General features: G+C 39.1%; 2 protein-coding genes across 6 annotated transcripts in view; both read right to left on the reverse strand.

Annotated features, from left to right (window-relative positions):
* uggt1 (UDP-glucose glycoprotein glucosyltransferase 1) overlaps positions 1 to 16,050 on the reverse strand; it is a 37,696-nt gene extending 21,646 nt beyond the window's left edge. The window contains exons 1-16 of one of the 5 annotated variants that reach the window (XM_066680913.1): positions 15,995 to 16,050; positions 12,444 to 12,506; positions 9,590 to 9,670; positions 8,266 to 8,398; positions 8,042 to 8,121; positions 7,770 to 7,900; positions 7,524 to 7,636; positions 7,106 to 7,280; positions 6,821 to 6,917; positions 6,032 to 6,110; positions 5,820 to 5,920; positions 4,631 to 4,730; positions 3,495 to 3,555; positions 1,383 to 1,474; positions 994 to 1,144; positions 558 to 677 (exon numbers count right to left, since the gene is read on the reverse strand). In XM_066680913.1, coding sequence (XP_066537010.1) covers positions 558 to 677; positions 994 to 1,144; positions 1,383 to 1,474; positions 3,495 to 3,555; positions 4,631 to 4,730; positions 5,820 to 5,920; positions 6,032 to 6,110; positions 6,821 to 6,917; positions 7,106 to 7,280; positions 7,524 to 7,636; positions 7,770 to 7,900; positions 8,042 to 8,121; positions 8,266 to 8,398; positions 9,590 to 9,626 — 1,470 coding nt within the window. In that variant the 5' untranslated portion in view covers positions 9,627 to 9,670; positions 12,444 to 12,506; positions 15,995 to 16,050. The other 4 variants (XM_066680915.1, XM_066680916.1, XM_066680917.1 and 1 more) reach the window with 4 other exon arrangements.
* A 793-nt stretch (positions 16,051 to 16,843) lies between these two features.
* hs6st1a (heparan sulfate 6-O-sulfotransferase 1a) overlaps positions 16,844 to 22,351 on the reverse strand; it is a 126,704-nt gene continuing 121,196 nt past the window's right edge. The window contains exon 2 of the mRNA XM_066681813.1: positions 16,844 to 21,413. Coding sequence (XP_066537910.1) covers positions 20,672 to 21,413 — 742 coding nt within the window. The 3' untranslated portion in view covers positions 16,844 to 20,671. The remainder of the gene's footprint in view (positions 21,414 to 22,351) is intronic.

Consider the following 22,351-nt stretch of genomic DNA (forward strand, 5'->3'; position numbering starts at 1 on the left):
CGATCTGTCACTGACTCAGGCAACTGTTGAACTTAACACATCCACACACACACATTGGTTCCAAATATATATCATCATCCTGTCAAAGAGGTTATCTAGGAAGGCAGAAATATAAACTGTGTCCACTCTCTTAGACACACCTACCTCATCTGACCAGCTTGTAGATGTAGTCAGACATGGAAGCTCATCTGTCCCTGCACAGGTTGTCTTGGTCATTCTCTAGTCCTTCATCAGTGGACATAGGATGCCGGTTATTTTTGGTTGTTGGACTATTCTCAGTCCAGCAGTGACACAGACGGCTTTAAACACACATTAATACACCCCCACCCCATCAGTGTCACAGCAGCACTGAGACTGATCCACTACCCAATTCACACCTGCCCTGCTGTGCTGATGACCATTGAAGAACAGGGTGAAAGGGGCTAACAAAATATGCAGAGAAGCACATGGACTACAGTTTGCCGTTGTGGAACTACAAAGTGCTCCTGTATGGTCAGTGGAGCCCAAAGAAAGGACAGTGAGTGTTATGAGTGTATAAAATGTTTTCAACTGCTCACCAGGTTATGAAAGTTCTTGCGAATTTGCCTAATGACCCCTGGGAAGGTGGGCCTCAAAAGTTCCTGGACATTGGAAGGCCAGGAGGCGTATCTTCCATCAGTCTCAAGGTTATTTATCCACTAGAGGAAGAAAGAACATATTTTGGGTGTAAAGACATTTGAAAATAAATATATACATGCAAAAGTTTCAGCACCATTGGCCAAAAGATATATTGGGAAGTAGCAAAGTGCTTCTGTTACTAATTAAATATAAAACAATATTTTCGAGTCCTAAGTCACAGTTACTCTTTCTTTCACAACATAAATAAAATGAAACCTAAATGATGCTTCAGCTCCTGCCTATTCAGGTAGTCCATGTGGGATTCTTGCCAATTTATTTTGTAACATTAAATATACACTGGTCTAATTAGGATAACGTTATTGTCCTGAAACTAACATAGACGGAGGGGCTGCGGATGTCCACGGCGTAGTCTGAGTCGGCCGGCTGTACGTTGAGTTTGAGGATATCGTGGATGAAGGGGGTTTCGATTTGCAGGCTTCGTAAGCCCTCCATTACACGAGCTTCATTCCTTAGTACATCAAACACACTGCAAAAGATATCACACAAAAATATTATACAAAGTCATTTTGAAACAACTTTTTGGGCCGTTTATCTTAAATTTTGTTGTTGTTGTATTTTTTGGTCTTTAATGGAGGAATAAAGGTATTTGGCCTGTGTGTTGCCTTGTATTTTCACCACGATGAAATTTACACTACAGGAATTGAATGTTTCTTATTGTTCACGTTAATTTTAAACCACAAAATATGAAGGCCATTGCTCCCCACCTGAAGATGTCCTGAACGTCCAGATCAATGTGGAGTCCATTAATGAAGAGAGCAGAGTCTCCTGGCTGCAAGCCCAATGTCCCTTTAAAATACTAAACCAAAGAGCAGATATTTTAGCACAAAATATTCACAAATTGTAATGGTAGGTTTTAAAAAAAATGGCTTATTGAAAAATCCAAATCTTATACCGTTATCTCAAACAAAATAAACCTAATCAATCAAGTCATGATTGGGGTCTGATTTTACTTCTATATACTGTAGCTATGAGGCTAACGCAGCTAATTCTGAGTTCCATTTGGTTCTGTGTTCTATTGGCAGAATTTCCAACTTGAACCCATCCACATGTCGGAATTCCTACTTGGCAAGTCTGGAACTTGGGAGAGCCCCACTAACCCTGAGTTCCGAATCCAAGATGGCTGGCCGTACATCAACAGTGTAAAAGTAGTGTCATAAGGTTTATTAGTTTTTCTACACACAGTAACTGGACAACAATGCAAACTGGGAACAAGCAAACTATAAAAACCTAGGGCATAGGGTTTTCTGAACGTTTAACTGGAATATGATCATCTCACATCTGACTTCATTCCCAGCTCCGATATTTGATTTTCAAGGTAAATGGAACATAGCATAATCGCTCCTGTTTACTACGCTGAAGCTTCATGGCCTGGGTAAACATTGAAACTATATACTACTGTTGTTAATGGAAAGAAAGAAACTGTCATAACACACACTAAATAAAAGGACTTGCTGAAGGAATCACTTTAAAAGTACAAGAGATCCATAATAAAAAAATAGTGTATGTTTCTTAAAGTCTATGATGAAATTGGAACACATTTAATGCTAGGCATCTATATCATATTGTGAAACGGTCATTACCATTATTCCTTTACCCAGTGGTCTGGATGCAGAGTTTGTACTAAACTCGTTTCAAACATAGTTAGTGACCAACTCTATGGAACATAAACTGGTCCATTCAGGGATTACACAATAATAGGTTCAGCTCCAGTGTAAAACAAAAGAAGCAAACTTCAGACACCATAATATTTAAGGGTAAAGGGACTTTTATTTTATTTTTTTAACTTTCTTGTTTATTTCCCAAAGCTAGCCACTTCAATAAATATTACCCATAAATACCACAGAGTCTTTAGGGGCTAAGGCTGTGTTCATTTACATATTCATTCCTACCATTCCCGCCCATGTTTTCCACCCGGTAAAGCAACTTGCTTCCTTTGAGAGCAGCAATGTGTGTGCAATTACACTGAGCGATGAGAAGCTAAGCTTTCATTACAAGGGAAGCAAGAAATGACTTTGGATCAATAAAACTTTAACGAGAATCCCAGTGACAGAGGCCTTGGACCAATCAGAGGTAGCATAATTGCTTAATATATTCTCTGATCCCTTCTGGACCAAGAACAATCAAGTCTACCTAGACATTTCAGAATAAGAAGCCACTCCAAAAAGAGCAAATCACTCATTTCATTAGCACGACGAGGTCTCTTTTCATAGCAGACACTGTTTACAATGTGCCGCAAGATGAAAAGGGCAGGAAAAACCTCGCATCCTAAAGAGTTTGCTTGGCGTGAGTTATGTGGCGTAAACAAAGCTTTGACTGAGGCCCTTTTTCACGGCTATTATCGCTGCCTTGCAGCGCAGTTCCAAGGCACCGCTGGGGCTAGTAAGGGCTTAGTCATTGCTAATGTGGCACTCTGTTAGAGCTCTGGCTCTGGAGAACCACTAGACCAATAGAAAGACTTTAAAAAAAATGTAGCTGATAAACTAAAGACACAAACAAAATAAACCCTTTACCTTCAATGGAAGAAATGCAAAAAATATATATAGTTGTCCATAAATTTTAACTATCTTAGAACTACTTCAAAATTAAGAAGCAAAATTCACCTTATGTCATTTGACGTAAAAGGAATAATGATGTTAACATGACGTTTATAAGCAAAATCTCTTTACCTTCTGTGAAAAATATTCATAAATAACAGTTAGATTATAATGGTGTAAATAGGCTCCATTTTGTCCTAAATTCCCAACCCTATGCTTTTTAAAAACAAGGATCACTGTGTTCATGTACATTTCACAAAAAAAAAAAAAAAAAATCTTTACCTTCTGGTTCTCCTCAATCTCTTTACGGATCTCTGAGTTAACCACAGTTTTTGTGATGGACCTGAGAAGCAAACATCTAATTAGATTTAATACATCCTTTTATGGCTTATTTAATTACTCTCTGTTTCCACATAAAAACCAAGTTTGTTTATAAATTACACATGGAATCTGTGCCCATTATTTAACAGACAATGTAGAATTTACATTTAAAAATCATACAGTTAAATAAGATACAGTAAATCGTAAAGATTGAATATTGGATCAGTTGGCGGGGAGAAAACAAAACGAAAAAGGAACAGTCAGTAACATCGGAACATAAGTTTGATATAATTTCAAAACTTGTCATTTCTCAATTCAGTTTCATAATTGAAGTCTGGGTCCTCCTTCTAAAGGTGTTAGTTATACCCACTTTTTAAATTTTTTTTTAAATAACAATTTTGTTTATCCCCAATTTTGCTGAATCTCCCTAATTATTAGTCATCTCAAATTCCACCCTTTCAGTGTGTGTCCCCTGATCGCACACAATGCCCCTGGCCTCGGGAGGGTGGAGGTGAACACATCTTCTCTGAGACCCGTGAGACCAAACCACTACTTCTTAACAAACTGCAGCTGAACAATGCCTTTGAGCAGTTTAGCGTGTCAGAGGAGAAAGCAAAGTGCCCGGATCTGTCACATCAGTTGACAGATGCCTGTGCTAGTTAGCACCTTGAGCAGTGATGGGGGAGAGGGGATCGTCCTACCGACCCAAAGAGAGAGGCCAACGGTGCTTTCTAGGATAACCCTGGGCTCTGATCTCCTGGTGATACGGCTGATGATATGACATATGTTTTCAACAATTCTGCTGTGTTTAATAACTCCAGGTTCCAAAAATAAATCCTGTTGAGTGTCTTGTTTTTCTAAAAACTTCTGCCCAACCACTGAAGTAAAGAAAAGCTCTAATTAGGAAGTGAAAAGTACACACAATCACTTTTGGTTGATTTTGGACCAACAAAAATGTATTCAGCAGAAAATAGCACTGTGTTTTGGAACTTTATAGAGGACTACTGTAATTCATTAAGTATCTGTCTAAGCTTTTGGAGCCTATAAACCATATAATTAACTTATAAATAAAACCACCAAGCTCTTGGTGTTCGTACCTGGCCTTGGTGGGAAAGTTCTGGCTCAAATCCCTCATGACGTTAAGCGCGTCTACAGAAGGAGCTGCCAGGATACGAGCGGCTGTCTGGAAGCTCAGATCTGGAGAAAGACAAGAGTCAGAACACTGTAATCATCATGTCATTTCTTGGATCAGACAAATCATGTCAGAAGGTGCAGCAAGTGCTGAATTAAAGTATAAAGTAAGGGTTGGCAGACAGTTTTAATTGACAGGAACATCATTCAGGACTGAGCATCATCAAGTGTCCCAGTTGATTGTTATTTACCAAATTGTCTTCTTGTATCAAAGAAAAACTGTGGACTATAATGACTTGCATGCATTTTTCCAGCAGTGTGAATATGTGGTTGAACACTCCAGTGACTTCCCCTAAGCAGAGCTCTAATGAGCAGTAGGCCACCAGAGCTATAACTAACAAAAGACAAGGGAATTGTCTAAGAAGGTGTGTCCCTTGGTAGTGTGTTAATATCACAATATGTTTTGAAAACTTTACATATCCTATAGTGACAGAACATTTAAGCTCTGAAACACAGTGATATTTAATTGTGTCATTGTTGTTATATAATTACCTAATCACCAAAAAGCAAAATTAATAATTTAATAAACTGTGACCAACCACATACAACTGCGTGGAGAGGTAGTGCACACCATACAAACTCAAGCTAATAGAGACAGACTCGATCTGATCCTACATCTGTATCTGGCCATTCACTTATCAGATATAGGATGGACAGGGACAATCCTTTTACAGAACCATATACCAATCCGCAGTGAATCGTAAATAAATTCCTTTGGAATGCATTTAAATTGAATGGACTGTGTGACTTTAAATACAAAACCAACAACAATAAAGATGATACTAAAGTAAAAATAGCTCGTATCAGAACCTGTATAAGTGTATTGGAGTCTGGAGGAAAAAATATGAATCGGCTCATCTCTACAAAGAACTGTATGATATTGGCCATACAAGACATCAAAATTATTTAAAGTCAAAGCCAGCTTTCATGAGGTCAGGCCAACCCCAAGGAACTAGATGTTGCACTACTTCAGAGAACACAGATGCTGGGGGGCTTCTCTTTACACTGTTTCTGTGGAGATGTTACCAGTTGTGTGTACAACTGAACAAGTCCATTGAGTCTCTGATTATAATATCCAGTGACTTTGGCTCTAACCTTGCATCTGCCAGACTTTAAGTGGAGCCATCTCATTGGTGCTCTCGACCAGGTGCTTGCGCAGTTCCTTTAGCTGTTCTTTCAGCTCGGGGTAAATAGTCCTGGTACAGAAAACAAATAAAGGGTAAGTCCATTTGCATACACAGGGGAATCCACCCACTGTATTTAGGTGTGCAAAAAACATCACTTCTTAACTACTTGAAGTTACTCACTTGAGCTTCCCAAACAAGAAACCCTGGACTTCATCCACAGGGTCATTCTCGCCAATCATCGTAGCATTGACATCGGCACCTACAGGTTAAAGACGATGTTCACCATTTTAATAATAAATAAATAGATAAATAAAAATATCCCTGCTCTCCAGACTATTTGCATACCAGAAACTGTTCTAATGTGTTTATGAAGCCTCAGTGTCAGTAAATGGCTAAAAAAAAGTAAGTAAGTAAAAAAAAAAAAAAAAAAAAAAAAAAAAAAAAAAAAAAAAAAAAAAAAAAAAAGTAAAAATAAATAATAATAATTCAAGTGTCTCCATCCAGTACACTAGGCTATCTTCCTCTCTGCTCACAGCTAAGAAACGGCATCTGGAGTTATTAAGGCGGCAGAGAGATCTCTAAACGTTGAAATATACGAACAGTGCTGCACATATTGCTCTACTCTTGCTCCATAGATTGGGAAATAATTAATTATTTTCATTGTTTCTGATTACTTAAGGTAGAACTAATTCCAAAGTGGGGAGACTTCTAACTGCATGAAAGTAAACATAGATTGAAACTGCTTCAAAACTAAACATGTTACAAAGGAGTTTCTGTGGGAATTTAAACAGTGAATAAAAACTTAGTTAAACTCCAGCCACATAAAAACAACCACTGAACTTAAACAAACCACAAGGAAAAGCACAGCCGCGCAATCTATTGCATTCCCTTTAAATGAAGACAGTCCATTATGCATTAACACTACTTTGAATGTGTACTACAATTGTATATGTCATAGACATGTCAAACCTTGAACTTGTGTGTCATCTTTAGCCTTGTACTCCTGGTTTTTGATAGCCAGCTCAACCCCATAGCCAGACAGGAACACTTTATTCTCACTTGGATGCTGATTGGCACACAGGTGATGGAAGAATTTCAGCATGAAATTCATTACAAAACATTCAAAACATAGCTCACAAAACATTCTTTTTTACACAGTATTCAGTGAACTACACTGTCAGAATATTATGCCTTCATCACATTGATGATTTCATACAATTGCCAAAGAAATCCCATTAAATTGTCTCTCCTTACTGGGAGGTAATGGCGCAGAACATAGTTAATCAGCCCTTTATTTGCATAGGAGAGCATCAGCTGGTGAAATTTAGCAAACTCCTTGGTGCCTATCTCAGCGTACAGAATAACCACAGGAGGTCCTGGATTAGCTGAAGTGAACCTGTGGTCGCCTTTGAATAGGAATGGTTTGGGCCTGAAAGAAAAAAGAAAATGGAAAAATTGGTATGGATTAATTATTTGGGGAAAAAAATACAGTAAATTACTCAAGTGTCATCTTCCATTCAGAGATATATTGATCCCTCATGATAGTTTCACACAGCAAATAAGTTGCCATGTAAATGATACTGGCAGTTCCACATTAACTTGTGTTCATACTTTACTATTCGTGCAGCTGCCAAATATTGTCCCTATTCAACAATAAAGTTTCTGCATTTACCTCTCTGAAGCTGTGTCAATCAAGGTTTTCAGACTCTCTGTGTCACATGATTTCTCCCCATGGATGCTAAAGAAGGCCTCACATCCTGATGGTGGAGGTTCGTTGACTGCAATCTATGCAATATTAAGAAACACCAAAGAAAACATAACAATAAGAAATAAATATGATTTTTTTCCCTAATAGTTCTTAGACATTCAATCATGTAAATGCCCAACTGCCAAAGCCCAAGTGATTCTGGGGTCTGACCTGCTGGAAGGAGTGGACAGTGGAGGAGTAGGAACGCAGGGAAAGGGAGAACTTGAGCAGTTTCAACTGTACTGGGCTCAGAAGCTGACTGGCTCTCTTCAGAATCAGCTCATAGTAGGACAAGTCGGTTCCTGAGGGAAACAGACACCAACCAAGCTTTAGTTTGCTGGATTTGCACTCATTCTTTGTAATAGCAGTCATGTATAAACATGCAAATGACCAGAAAGTAAAAATAAAAGCAAGAATATAATACTGTTTTGGTGTAATGTTACCATCATGTTCATTTTGAATGTCCTGGTTAGCTTCCACAAAGTCCCAGAACTTGTCCTGGTTCTCCTCAGCAAGAAATTCACTGATAAACAAGTAACATAATAGTGTAAATGGCTTATACAGGTTCAAGTCAACTGATGTGAACGGCTTATACAGGTGTAATTTAGGCCAATGAATACGGCCTAAAGTTGTACCATGCCTGCTTTTCTTGTGTGGATATACTTACCTTGCCTCCAGCAAGAGGGGTGTTGATGGCCATTTGGTGGTCAGCGTTGTAGTAACTGCTTTAGAGCTTGCGTCAGCAGAGGCCACAAAGAACAGGACCAGCAGAGATGTGCACAGCTTCCACATCTTAATGCCTGTTATAGTAAATAAAAATGTATTGTACAATATATATATATGAAAAATCAACTATTTAATTTAGATAGAAAACGTGTGTTATAAAATATTTAAATCTAAATTTTCTGGCATATCATGTATATAATATAAATTTTATACGTAATATGTATAAAATAATTTAAATTATCAATTACAACCTAATATAGATTTACTGTGGAATATATGTTTAAAAACATATCTCAACGAAAACATACAGGCCCATATGCACAGTGCAGCAAAGTACTAAGGAGTTATGTCCATGGGTTTGTATTAGTCTCACATATTGTGGGTCCCACTAATTGCCCATGTAGACACAACCCAGATTCCATGCCCATCCTGAACCCAGCAATCCCATGTAAGCCATATTAAAGTTGTGCTGGCTGGGATATTATAATGGAAATCATGCATTTAATTAATTTTAGATTTATACAATTTGAACGATTATAACCAGAACAAAAATACAATGTACAACAATAATGGTTTTACACCAATAATGTATACAGTACACAGAAGTTATTTTAAGGGGGTTGTTTTTATCTCCGATATCGAGAAACTTTCACTTTCGCCGGCTCCAGCCAATCAGAAAGCTGAGCGTGGCCGTCTGCGTAACCGTTACCCAATGGGTGGTGAGCTCGAGGGGCAGATCCTGCTCTTTCGATTGGTTGGCGGATTTAGCTTAGCCGTCTCGGGTTCATTCAAATAGAGCCCGTTAATAATCGAAGATGTCTTAGTTAATGTCGTGTACAATAGGCGAGAAAGCGCACAGAAACACGCTAAATACATAGATTTGACTTTGTTTCGTGACAAGACATAATGTTGGAATCATTTATGTGCACACAACACCACTAACGTTAAATGTTTACCGGGAAATCCGACATTTAAGCAAAGACTGTTTACTGCGTGTTTGCTTAGACGTTTACTGGTAGGTAAACACCCCATACAATACAATACTATTTTCGCCACCAAATTCATTCACTCTACATATATTTTTTTTGCTTTCTTCAGAAATAACACGGAAGAAGGCTGCACACTGTAAGTGGCGGTGACTTAACGGTTACTATCCGCTTCATACCAGAACCAACCATCGACTGTTTTCAAACAAATGTGTCAAACGTGGCAACATTTACCCCAGAAACACTGAATAAATAAATAACAACATTGTTTTCTCCTACCTCCACCGGCTTCCGAGCTCTCTCCGTGAAGAGCCATGTTTGGTCCTTCAAAGCATACAAAATCCGCAGAGATTGCCGTGCCTGAATAAAATAACAAACCAATAATAATAGTAATAAGACAGAGCTGTGTCTAATATTTTAAAAAAATTCATTAGATACCCTTTATTTGATCGGTTATTGAGGAGGCAACCGGTCAACTAATATCCCTAACATTTACCGAGGCAGTTGACACGGCTCCTCAATGACGTCCTCCATTTTGGCTCAAGTGGGAAAGTACAAGTGACAGTAGCACATTTACTGCTGTAATTTGGTGAAATTTAGGAAAGTAAATTACTTTACAGTCTAATATAACATCCACAGTTGGAATATAAAGGACAGTCATGCTATAAGTGTAATATAAATATATTAAAATTATACTATAATTATAATAATTTCTCTCAGTTTTATTTGTTAGAAAATATGTCATTTGCAAATATGCAGCACTATGGCTGAGCATTTTTGGTTTGAAACTGTCTCAAAAACACAGATTTAGACAGCCAGTTATTTTTATTTTTTATTTTTATTTATTTTTTAATGTCACAAGTATATTTCTGTCAGCTTGTAAGGTGGCACTTTTAAGCTGTCAGTGTTTGGCAGAGGAGTAAGTTTGGAAAGGAAGCAGGTACTTGATTGCATAATCATAAATCCACACATACTAAATGAATGCAAACATAGGGATACATTTTATTTTGTTGAAAATAACTTCCATTTTGATGAACAGAAATATGTTTTAGGTGTTTATTTGACAGGTGTTGCCCTGTGAAGGACTGGTGAATGAACAAACTGCTTTCCAGAAAGGTGACTTTCAGTAAGAACTTGAGGTAACTGAGAGTAACCAAGACTTGAATGGTATCCATCCTCTTCTATTACCTGCATGTACTGCTGCAGATTAGTCCAGTATTTCCTAAACTAAAACATATAATGCAATATTGTGAATCAACCTTTTCGCTTCTTTGCCAGTTGTAAGAGTTTACCATTATTCAGTTTTCAAGGAGAATGTTAGTTTTTTTCCTCTCTCTCCCCCCTGCTGGACTGTAAGCACAGGATGTACTAGGTGTGCTGCAGTAGTAATACAGAGATAAGCTGAGTGTGCTGATTCTTCTTTATGAGTACAGAACTCCTGGACAGGAGCCTATAAAGACTTGTCCTATCCTATGATTTCCCACCGGCTTTGTAATACCATAATGCAGCTGAATGTGCAAAAAAAAAAAAAAAAGAGAGGGCTAAGACATTGGGACAAGAATATGCTGACTTTCAGGTAGAACTTGGCAAAAATGAAGAACAACAATTTAGGGTCTTAGTCCATTATTTTTCTATCTTTGAAAATAGGATTGTGCAAAGTTTTATTGTTCCACCAATTCTTGACAGGATGAGTCAATTTTTTATATAGAAACTCCTGTGTTTTTAAATCATTTTAATCCCCCTGATTATGCACATGTATTATCTTATATCTCCATTTATATTTCTGGCTCTGACTGTATATAACATTTACTGTCTCAGATAATTGAAGAATCACACTGATTTCAATTGAACATGAAGAAAAGAATAAACCTATGCCACCATTTCTCCTCAGGGTGTCTGTGATTAAAGTGACATTAGCTTCTTGATTTATCTGATGATCTCATCATCACCAGAGATTCCGTCTTTTTTATATGGTTTTTCTATTTCCAGAAGTGTCATGCACACTGACAAACAGTCTGGCCTTCATGTCAGAAGGGACTGATACACCTCCAGAAAGGTTAAAGGTCAGGCAATGAATGCAATGATTTCTTCTTTATGGATTTTCCCTGACATGAGTCTGTTCACCCAAGTCTATCAACAGTAGCTCACTCTATGAATCCATGTTTATTAAATCAGGGTCTAGTCCCCACATATATCTCTAGTTCAAATTAATTTTAAGAGAGTGACTTGTTATCTTTGAAATTGTACAAGGGTCTTTCACAGTGATCCCTCAGAACAGGCTTTGGCAGCAGAAAGCTAACGCTTTTCTGGATGACTTCTGGATCTAAAAGCAGAATTTACAGGCTGCACTAGCGCTAAAATGTGTATGTATTTAAAATGCATTTTTAAAGGTTTTGCTAGTAAACACTCACTAATTTAAAGTAATATAAAAACACGTTCGTAGATGGAAAGGCTCCCATGGAAATTATGACACTTTTTTTTGACTGCACACAACTCTACAATGGAGTTTTAGGGCCACGGCAGTGTTTAAAAAAAATAAATAAATAAAAAATAAAAAATAAAAAAAAAATAAACAAGCTTCAGAGAATGAAGTCAGAATTCTGAGAATATTCTCTGAATAATTCTGAGAAAAATCTGAATAATTGAGTAAAAAGGTCTGTATAATTCAGAGAATATAATCAGAATATTTAGAGAAATACTGTTTGGGTTCTTATTTATTACAATATGTAGATATCACAGTCTGTGCACCATGCAATGGCAAGAATGCAATGGAGTCTCATGGCGGCACCGCAGTTCCACTCGCTCTGGAGCCATCATTTTCGTGATCATTAATTGTATCATGTGAAAACTACATGCCATGGGTTCGATTCTGGGTTTAAATACTAATCACACTGTGGAAGAGAACTGAGTGTTTATTCCTGAAATCTATACCATAGTGTACTATGGTAAGTATATAAGTATAAGTAAGTAAGTATACTTCAGCAACACACTGCATTCCACAGTTACACGGTGTGTCTGCTCCATTATACGCAGCGAATTATTCCGAGAATATTCTCCAAATTCTGACTTTATTCTAGGAATCTTGTTTTTTTTTTTTAACACCGTGGCCCTAAAACTCCGTCGTACAACTCACCAGTTCAGACAGATCAGTAGAGTTGCAGCTCTCACTGGCCACTGATCCAAAGATCTTTTGAACCTTTAAAAAAAAAAAAAAAGGCATAATTTTACCAGCTGCCATTGTGAGTTGGATAAAAATAAAAGTGTTTTCAACTTTTTGAACTTTTTACACATCACAGTTTAGTCCCTACTTGCTTTTTGGAAAGTGTGAAGAGGTACTAAAAATGAATCAGGTACCAGGTATTAATGCTGGGAAAGTTGGATTTACACTAGATGTCAAAATATTGCAGTAAATATTTGATGACATTCAATTTTAAAACATTTGTTCATATATTATTAAATGATTAATTTTGGAATGCATTTTATTCCAATGGCATTAGTGAGCACTTCAGTCCCCTAGAGAATTCCACTGCTCCTTACTGCAAGCATCTCACAATATTTCTGTCCTGTAGTTAGCCTTGTAGATTTAGTGTAAAACGAAAAAAAAGCTAACTTTCTACACCAAACCTGTATAGTTGGTATACATTTCTGAACTTAAATCACATCCAAGCAAAAGGCTAGTTAGCTGTCATCCACAGCTCTGTCCTTATCCTGCAGGCTGGAAATATTTCATCATTACTAGAAGGTCCTGAGTCAAAGTGCATGCGCTGTTTATGATCCTGGGCATGACTGGGGCACTCAGGATCTATCCAGTTATTACCAGCTCCCAACTCCAAGCGACAAGGGCACGAATGATATTTATACCCAACAGCACAGGGCCAATCGCCGGCTGGACCACCACACACCCCGGCAATGATGGGAAGGCCGAAATTGCATGCTCGGCAACCGAATTGAAACGGTAGATCAAGCATGACAGGCCAGTGTGTGGCGAAGGGGAAGGAGAACAGTCTGCTTTATGGGGTCAAGGTCCCTCTGTTAATACATCAGCCTCTAGGACTCTGAGAAGGGGAAGTTGGAGGGCATACTCCGTCTGCCCCTTAAACGCAAACTCCAGCCTTCTTATTGGGTCAGGGACTTTATGACCTAAGGCAGTAACTTAGACATGTTTTCCTGGAGATAAATGACAAGCCTAGTGATTCAAATCAAAATAATTGTACAGTTGTAAGAAGTCCAATGTACAAGACTATATCAGATAAAAATATTACTTTCACACAACCCCACATCTTGTGTAAAGTCTTCCCAGGAAAACAGAGCCTACTATTGCAGCAAAGGGGGACAAAACTCTTGGATGAATCCTTTGATTTTCGAAGATCAGCAGACAGAGTGTACATCTACAGCGTCATATCTGATAGTGTAACATGAGAGATGCGTTGCATTGATGGGAAAAATGTCTGGAAAAGATCAGACTCTTCACTTCAATGCCGTTTTGATAAGGCTTTTGTCTTTTCCTCCTCCAGGTTAATGCTTAGTTGGCCAATTTAAGACAGAGTCTCATTGTATTTCCCTGCCTGTGGTTCAATGCACACTCCAGAGATATATAGCACTGCTTGGTCTCTCTGGAACTATTTCATCTTCTCCATTCTACAGTATATTGTATCTGGTGAATAGAAATCCTATTATATCTGCAGCAGAACAATAGCTATAAGCTGGAGAGGGGTCTAGGTGTGGCTCGTGTCCAAGCAGCTCTGGGCCTGCCCATTCATTCGGAGAGAAGTTTGAGGCATCAGCCCCCTCCATTTAAGACAATAATGGCTGCTGATACCGCCTTTCAGTGGGATGGGACAAAAGAAGTGCGGTCGGTGGTCCGCGCCAGGAGCCATTTTGTAATTACCAAAGAGAGCGTTCGTCTGAGTCAAGTCGCTTCTGTGGCTTTGGGCTCGGGTCCAGGTTCTGCTGCCTGGCACAGTGTGTGTGTGTGTGTGTGTGTGTGAAAGGTACTTTGTCTCTCCTCAGAGAAACCCCTCTGTTGCAACTACTGGTTACTGTAACTGGGACAAATGGCTGATGCATGTGATTCTAACACTAATCCACAGGGTTTTAGGGTCACATTCACAAGAACATTACAAAATGTCAGGAGAGTTCCACTATTTCAACATAATCCAGAGCTTGAAATAGGTTGTTATGTCACCATGTTCAATGCTAAACATATACTGAAAGCATAAGTTCCCTAGCTTTGGTTTGTGGATTGTTCTATGGCCTGATGGAGCATCATCCAATTCCTTTGGGATGAGCTGGAGTATATGTCAACCTATAGTTGACAACAGTGGGTAAGTGTCTGAAACATCCTAAATGCTGTCTACTAGAGCACTACTCAGCAGAAGGAAGGTGTATCTTAACCAAATATAAAATGTATAAAATGCTGCCTGCTGTTTCTTCCAGTATCTATACAGTTGTAATGACTCTGGCTAGTGAAATTTAGCACATCAGCATCCCAGCAACATGATAACATATGGCTGGTTTTAAAGCGTCTTAAACAGAATTCAAAATGGGATTCTTGATGTCAAAACAGTGCCACTGACTCATGAGACAGCGGGGGCAGCTACCACTGAGGTTGCTACCTTCTGTTTTAGACACTATAACAATATACATATTTTTATAACCAGATTGCTGTCACCAAAATATTGAGAAGCCTATAAAAAGTCATGGTTTTGCATTAGATTTTCACCATTTATCATGTTAACATTATTTTCATTTGTATTATTGAGATGTTATACTATTTATATAATAGTTACATAATAAACATTTGAGATTTTAAGTGTACAAATGAGTTTTAGTGTAATTCATGTTAGTAACGTCTAAATTTAATTATTCTCTTGCTCTTATCGTAAGTTGCATAGTGTTAAAAATGACAATTCTCCTTAAAATTAAACAAGAATTAAACATAAAATTTAAAAAAAGCATAAATATTACTATAAATATCCTTAACAAACACTTTGTGTCACGTCTTTTTAATAATTCTGAGCTTCTCTGTCTCTGTGTCCAAAAGAGGAGTACTTGTAATATAAATTTGAATTAAATGGCTATGGATAATTTGGTCTAACTTCAGCAGTTATGGGCTCCTCATGTTTAGGGCTGTTCAAACAGAGAGCATGGGTGGGCTTTAATGGCCCTTGTTTCCTCAAGGCAGCTAGAGGGTGCAGTTTGCACACAATATATGCTAAATGTAATGAATCCTCAACGTTTATAATACAATATTAATTTGTTGATTGATAAGGTGGTGATAACCTCAATAATAGAAATAGAAACTCATCATCACTACAAAATGGAGTGAGAACAATCTGCAAAACCACGCTTTTACAACAAAATATTTACTTTTGTACTCAAACCTAATTATAGAACCACAAATGTCTTTAGTGTGATGGACTAGCATCAGTGTTAGCATGCTACTGAAAAACGTGAACAAAGCCCAGTTGTGTACAGCACGTCACGGCCTGGGCTGCCAAGACAAGAAGATATAATGAGACAAAACATCAGCTCGGCCCACACAGCTCCATGCATTTTGCTAGCATTCCTATTTATACCTTTATTGGATCCTGCTGCCACAACAGCCCCTGCGCGTTTAATTGCTCATTAGTCAGCACTCTGCATTGCTTAGCCTCTATGACAGCTCTGTGAACACTGACTTACTCAGTGTGGGCTTTCTTCATTCTACATTCATTTTTCCACTCAATTTATTTGGCACCATGTTGCTGCACCTCTCCCGGGCACTTAATAGCCTCATAATATCTTCAAGTGTATATTCCAAGCCTCTAGAGGGCGCATTAAACCTTGTGAAATGGGGGATTCCACCCATTTTCAGCATGATTAAATGGGTACGACGTAAACAAAGTTGTTCAGAGCGGTCTGATGTCGAATGCTTCATTCTAGTGAATTCTAAGTGTCAGAAATTATTCCCAGTGGCGACAAGGAGCAGACGTCTGAGTTTAATGACTCTATAAGCTTCATCACAAAGTTATTATGTGAAGTTGTTATGAATACACTGCCTAATGTTGGGAAGTTTATAATGAAAGCCTATATTTAGGTATTTTCAGTAGAGGGCGCTTTTTAAGGCCTCTAAATTAAAATCTACCTTTACAATATCTTTAAAATATCTGTGTTATTCCCAGGTGGGAGAAACAGCTCCAGGGAGGAAGTTGTGTGTTTGCAGCCACACAGCTTCATGATCTTGGAGTTCTGGGTTCTATCCTCCAATCATTCGGAGGAGTCTGGTGTGGTCTCCCTGTGTCTTTGTTCATTTCCAGAAAAAAACACACGTTAGGTGGATTGGCTGTGTGAAACTGTCCAGAGTAGGCTCTACACCCTGCGACCTTGATCAGGATGAAGTGCTTACAGAAGGTGAATGAATAAATGTTGTAATTCCCCTCTAAGTGTTGTGGTCCTATCCCAAACAAAAGATCTGCTTCACGTGAAACACAATTACAATAATCAAACCAAGACACATATGTTTATATATAAAAATGTAATCTTTTTATTGGTGGCTTTGATGGTCCATTTTGCAATGCTAAAAAGAAACAAAACAAAACAAAACAAATCAGGCAGAGTGGAGATTTGGAATGTGATGGACACACAGCCTGGGGACTGAAATTCCAAGGACAGTCCGGTGTCATAATAATTTCTTGCTCTATGAAACTTTGATGAGTCCTAAAATACGTGCCTTTGATGACAGGTTTCAAAAATGCTGTTGTAGCCATTGCAATGGGCAGAACTAAAGTGGTTCTTTAAAGTTACAGTTTGGTGAAAAATCAACTGTGCACACTTTTGCCTTTAACCCAGTATTGATCAGCCAAGACATGTTGACATGAGATGATAGGGCAGTGTACCTAAAAATGTAATCTTCAGTAAGATCAAGCAGGTTCTGTATAAAATTCAATTATTCAATTTTCTTTCCCAATTTATGTTGATAATTCCCACTATTGAGTCTTTGCCAGTTCATTAGCTAGGTCTCCACCAATTACAGAGTACCACCAAGCTGGGAGGCTAAATCCTAGCACATGCTTCCATTGAGACATGTGAAACCAGCAACTATATTATAATATATTTTTATATTTATATTTATATTTTTAGATCTGCCACTAATTCATGTCATTGGACAGATTAACACATAGAACAACTGACGAGAGAGATTGTAGTCATTTGTACTCTTGGACTCCCAGCCTTGAATGGCTAAGGCTTCCCAGTGATAGATCTTAGCTAAATTAGTCCTGCAGCTCTAAAAGAGCAACCGTCAATGGTGACAGAATTTAAATGTTAAAGGTAACTTTGCACAAATATCTTCATCAAACTGTCACTTTGACATAAGGCAAAGGATTTAAGAACAGTACAGCACTCCTCTCAAACTACTGAGCAGCGCCACCAAGACCCCCGACCTAGTATAACACTGTGAACACCAGTTTTACCTCATTGCATTGTGGGATCCCAGGCACGGAACATTTCCATGTTGTTTTCAGAAAAGGACACAATATTGCATCGACAGAGCAGACAGATTCTGACAAGTTTCCTTTGTAAGATAAAGTATTTTAGGCTTGGATAAATATGCAGACATTAAAACAGTAGTTTAGAGTGTTGTCCTTGGTCACGTCCCAGAGCTCAGCTGAGTGCAGAATGAAGAGAAGCAGAAACATCTCTTCCAGCAGCTTGAGGACAGGCTTAACGGAGAAGGAACAATTCCAGTGGGTTCACTCACATTTCCCAATGTCACATTTACACATTTGCATTCCTGGTTTTACCTTTCGCTAAAGGACAGCGATGCGCTGCAGTTTAAGCAAAGGCTTATGTTTGGGAAGAGATATGAGGTATAATTTATGGATGCTGTGAGCTGATAACAATAGCTTTGTTTGGGGTAAGACCAATACATGATAAATATTAATACATTATTTTTGGGGAATTTATCACAGGTGTTGTTTCATTTTGGCTCAAAGATCTGAGATTTGTGAATTTCCAAGGTTAAAGGTCACTGGCCAATTTTTGGCATGTAAATTTTACTCAGGTCTAGATTGACACTGACATTATGGTATGTCATTTATATTTACTCTCATCTGTTGGAAGCCACTAAATAATAAATATCCAAATTTCATGTGAACTTTATTAGCTACATACAGTCATTTACCTGGCCACTGATCGTCAGATAACACGTCAGTCGTACTTAATATCCCAAATGAGGTGCTAGCCTGAATAAGTTACTAGCCTTAACTCCAATCTTGGATCAATAATAATCATGTAAATTTCCCAGTTCTCTGCGAATATATCTTGCATCCCAAGTACATTTATTTTCCCCTTACTAGCTTTAACTTCAGTCCCTGAAGACCACGGCAAGAGATCATGAATGACATACACACAGAGGAAACCCCCTGAATAAAATCCCATCCATACTATGTACATTCACACTCAATAGAATGTATAAACTATGTACACATATCCACACTTTTTTAGCCACTTTTGGTCTCTTTTTCACACACACGCACACACGCACACACACACACACACACACACACACGCACACACACACACACACACACACACACACAAAGTAGTCAAGGGGGACTGGGAGCCGTGATGACATTTAGAAAGGCTGTGTCTGCTTCTTCCCTCTGGTCTGGGCTTTAAGAGCAAACACACACACACACACACACACAATACAGTGAAAAAGTAAGAGACCACCCCTCCAGGTAAAAAAGCCAGTGAGAGCAAGTAATTCATCTTAAGGGAAATTCACCCGCCAACATTCTTTCAGAAGAATCACAAGCAAAAGACAATCTGCAAGTTCATTCTCAGAACTTCTTACAACGCTCCACGTCCTTTCAGACCTCTCGTTTTTACTTTTTTTCTCATTCTAAAACCATCACGAGACTTTCTCCCATCTCTCACTTGACTTTACTTTATGTTTATCTCATAGGGAGAGTTACTGTGGTCTACCAGTCCTTGCTTTGTCTTTAGGAGTCCTTTTAATCCCTTTTTTAATTCCACTTTTGGAAATGTCCTTTTGCAGGTAGGTTAGTTTATATGTAACGTCTTCACAAGAAGAATTGTATTTACTGGAAAAAAAGTAAATAATGGGTGGTCTCCAACTTTTGTGCAGTACTGTACATAAAGATCATTCTTAATATTCCCTCAGTAACCTAATACAATGGAGCTGTCGCAGAAGCAATACTATGCCTACCCCATGTAGATCCAGCCCAGGAAACACAGAAGTGGAATCGACTCCTCTTTGGATCACCACATCCTCCCTACAGGCAAAACAAGCAGCCCCAAGTTTACATCTGTGGCTCTAACAACTTGAGAACACGCTGACCGACGTTGGCCAAAAGAAACAAAAACGTCTCCTCTAACATTCAGTGAGAATATCGGTACGCCCCGTACAGTATGCTGAAGGCTTAAATAATGGCTATGGTCCACGCACATCAGGTTATCTGATATAAACAAGAAAATCAAAAGCGCAACAGGTCTTTTCAAGTCCTTGTCTTTTTTTTTGTTCTGAACAATGACTAAGAGAAGCTGATAAAATTGCATCCATTAAACCTTAGGCAGCATCGTTGGTCTCAGTGCTTTAAAAAAACAACCTCTTTGAGGAAGTGGGAAAACAAAATGATAACCCCTGAAAATGAAAAAATCAAATAAAACAACATGGAGCATTGGTGCCTCAGATTCATGGCTGAAATGGCAGCAGACATTTAGGCAAAGTATGTCTTTATACAATTTTGCTTTGTCGCTTGTTCCATTAAGATTCGCAGTGAATAATAACAATCCATTTTGTCTGTTGCGTCAACCTACAAGTCTTGTCCTTGTAGTTCCAAGAGGGCTCAGTCTGTCTATCGTTCAGGCTTCTGTGGCTGAGGCAGGGAAATCCTTTCAGCCATCTTGCTGAACTGAACTTCAAATGATTCCAGGAAGATCAGCACAGAAAGCCGCAAGGGTTAGAACACCGGCAGAGAGCAGTAGGATACTGTTGAGTGAGGAAGCAGCATCTGTTTTTCATGTTCTGGTCCAGGGCTAGTCCAGTGTTAGGGCTGCAATCAACGATTCTTTCTATAATTTACCAGTCTTGCGGTTGCTACTCGGTTAATTGAACCATCACGATTCGATTGCCTTCTTTTTTGCTACTGCCATCTTTAAGAGTTCCATCAAGTGATTTCTTATTTTATGATGCAACAAACAAGCCGTATCACCCCTCTGTGCCTCCCCCAGTGCCGGAATGACCTCATGTATCATTTGAGCAGTTTAGAGCATTACTGATTTTGGTCAGTTGACCAAAAGTTGCAGCCCTATCCGGTGATCCATAGCCCCTTTTTATGTCCCAGAGTTCCTCCGCTACCAGCGGTTGATGATATGGTTCATGTAGTCTTCTGTGGGCAAACGAGAAGCTGCTTCTGACTCTGCTGTTCCCTCATCCCGAGATGATGTCAGGTCATTCGGTGCGAAGCCTTGAGAGCGTCGAAAGGGCAACAAAGCGGCACGCTCTTTCAACCTTTGTTCACGCCTTTCCAACTGCCTCTTGAACATGTACCTCTGCTGGAAGAGATCCCAGGCATAATCATAGAGTTGCATGTCCAGGTCATTCAGCTCCTCGATGCGCTGCACCGTGCCGTTGTCCAGGTCCACGCCAGCTGCCCGTGTGCTGTTGTACTGCACAAAGGGCCGGATGAAGCGCAGACGGAAAGTACGCTCGAACAGGTATTGGGTCTTGCGCTGGAATTCGGTCAAGCCAAAGAAGGCCATGTCACGCAGGTTCTTTTTGGCTGACTCTAGCAAGATCTGGGCACGCTTCTTCTCGGGCAGCGTGGACACATTGTAGCAGCCCACCAAGCTGAGGTCAGCAAGCATGCGCACCTGCCGGTTGTTGGCCAGGTTGTACGGACAGTCCATAAACTGCTGCAGCGTACAGCCCGACCAGTCGGCACCTTCATAACATGGTGGCAGCTCCTCGGGTGTTGGTGTGCGCCCATCGCACATATGCAGGGATGTCTTCCACGTGGCTCCCCGCTGCACGTGCCTCCACTCGCTGAGGTAGCGAGACACCGGGTCCCTCAGGAGAGTAATATAGTAAAACTTCCTGCAGAAACAAGGAGGAGAAATAAAGGTTAGTTACACACAAGTTTGCTGAGCCGTCCTCTTTGTCTATTCTACAGATCCATTCTTCCATATCTGCTGCAGTGAAGGTGGATGAATTTATTACATTCAATCTGGTGGGAAGTAGAAGTCCACCATAGATTTTTGTTTTTTAAATACAGTATGTAGCCAAAGTGCTGTTCCAGGATTTCTTCTTTTTTACACAATTTAAGGTATTAATATAGAGCTTGTCCCACTTTGCTACAGGTACTACCTCTACTCTACTGGGAGGAATTTAAGCTAAATGTTGGAATAGTTCCGTGAGTATTTGATGAAATTCAGCCACAGGAACAGTAATGTGGTGAGATACTGATGTTTGATCACCACTCAATCTAATCCCACATGTACTCTCTAAAAAAATGTAGTATCACAACCCAGCACAGGGGTCTTTATACACTGTCGCTTGGCACTGAACCTGATGACCTTAGGCAAAGGGTGTACCTTACAATTTCCGAATTCACACCTTACATGGAATCTCCACAAACCATTGTCATATACGGTTTAACTGGCAACAAGTCTTTTTAAAAAACAAATATAGTTAATGATAAAGAAGCTGTCCAGCACAACGCGACTACAGCTTGCTTTTTTAGCAGCAAAACAGGCACCATTAATGAGGTTTTGCGAGAAAGAGAGAGGGTAAAGTAAAAGAGGAAGAGAGAATGAGCACAATCAAGTGTAAAGTGAATGTGACTGGAAGTCACTTCATTATTCTATTCCCCGTAAGAGTCCATTATTATTCATTATTCACTGCACAAGTGGGAGAGAGAAAAAAAAAAAGACACACTAATGAACGGCACAAAACCTCCACATCTCTCAGCTCCCGCTTCTGTCTAATCAAATCTCGCATTAGTAAATTAATCACCGGAACAGCTCTGCCGTGCT

This window comes from Hoplias malabaricus, chromosome 9 (genome assembly GCF_029633855.1).
Source record: "Hoplias malabaricus isolate fHopMal1 chromosome 9, fHopMal1.hap1, whole genome shotgun sequence".
Classification (NCBI taxonomy): Eukaryota; Metazoa; Chordata; class Actinopteri; order Characiformes; family Erythrinidae; genus Hoplias; species Hoplias malabaricus.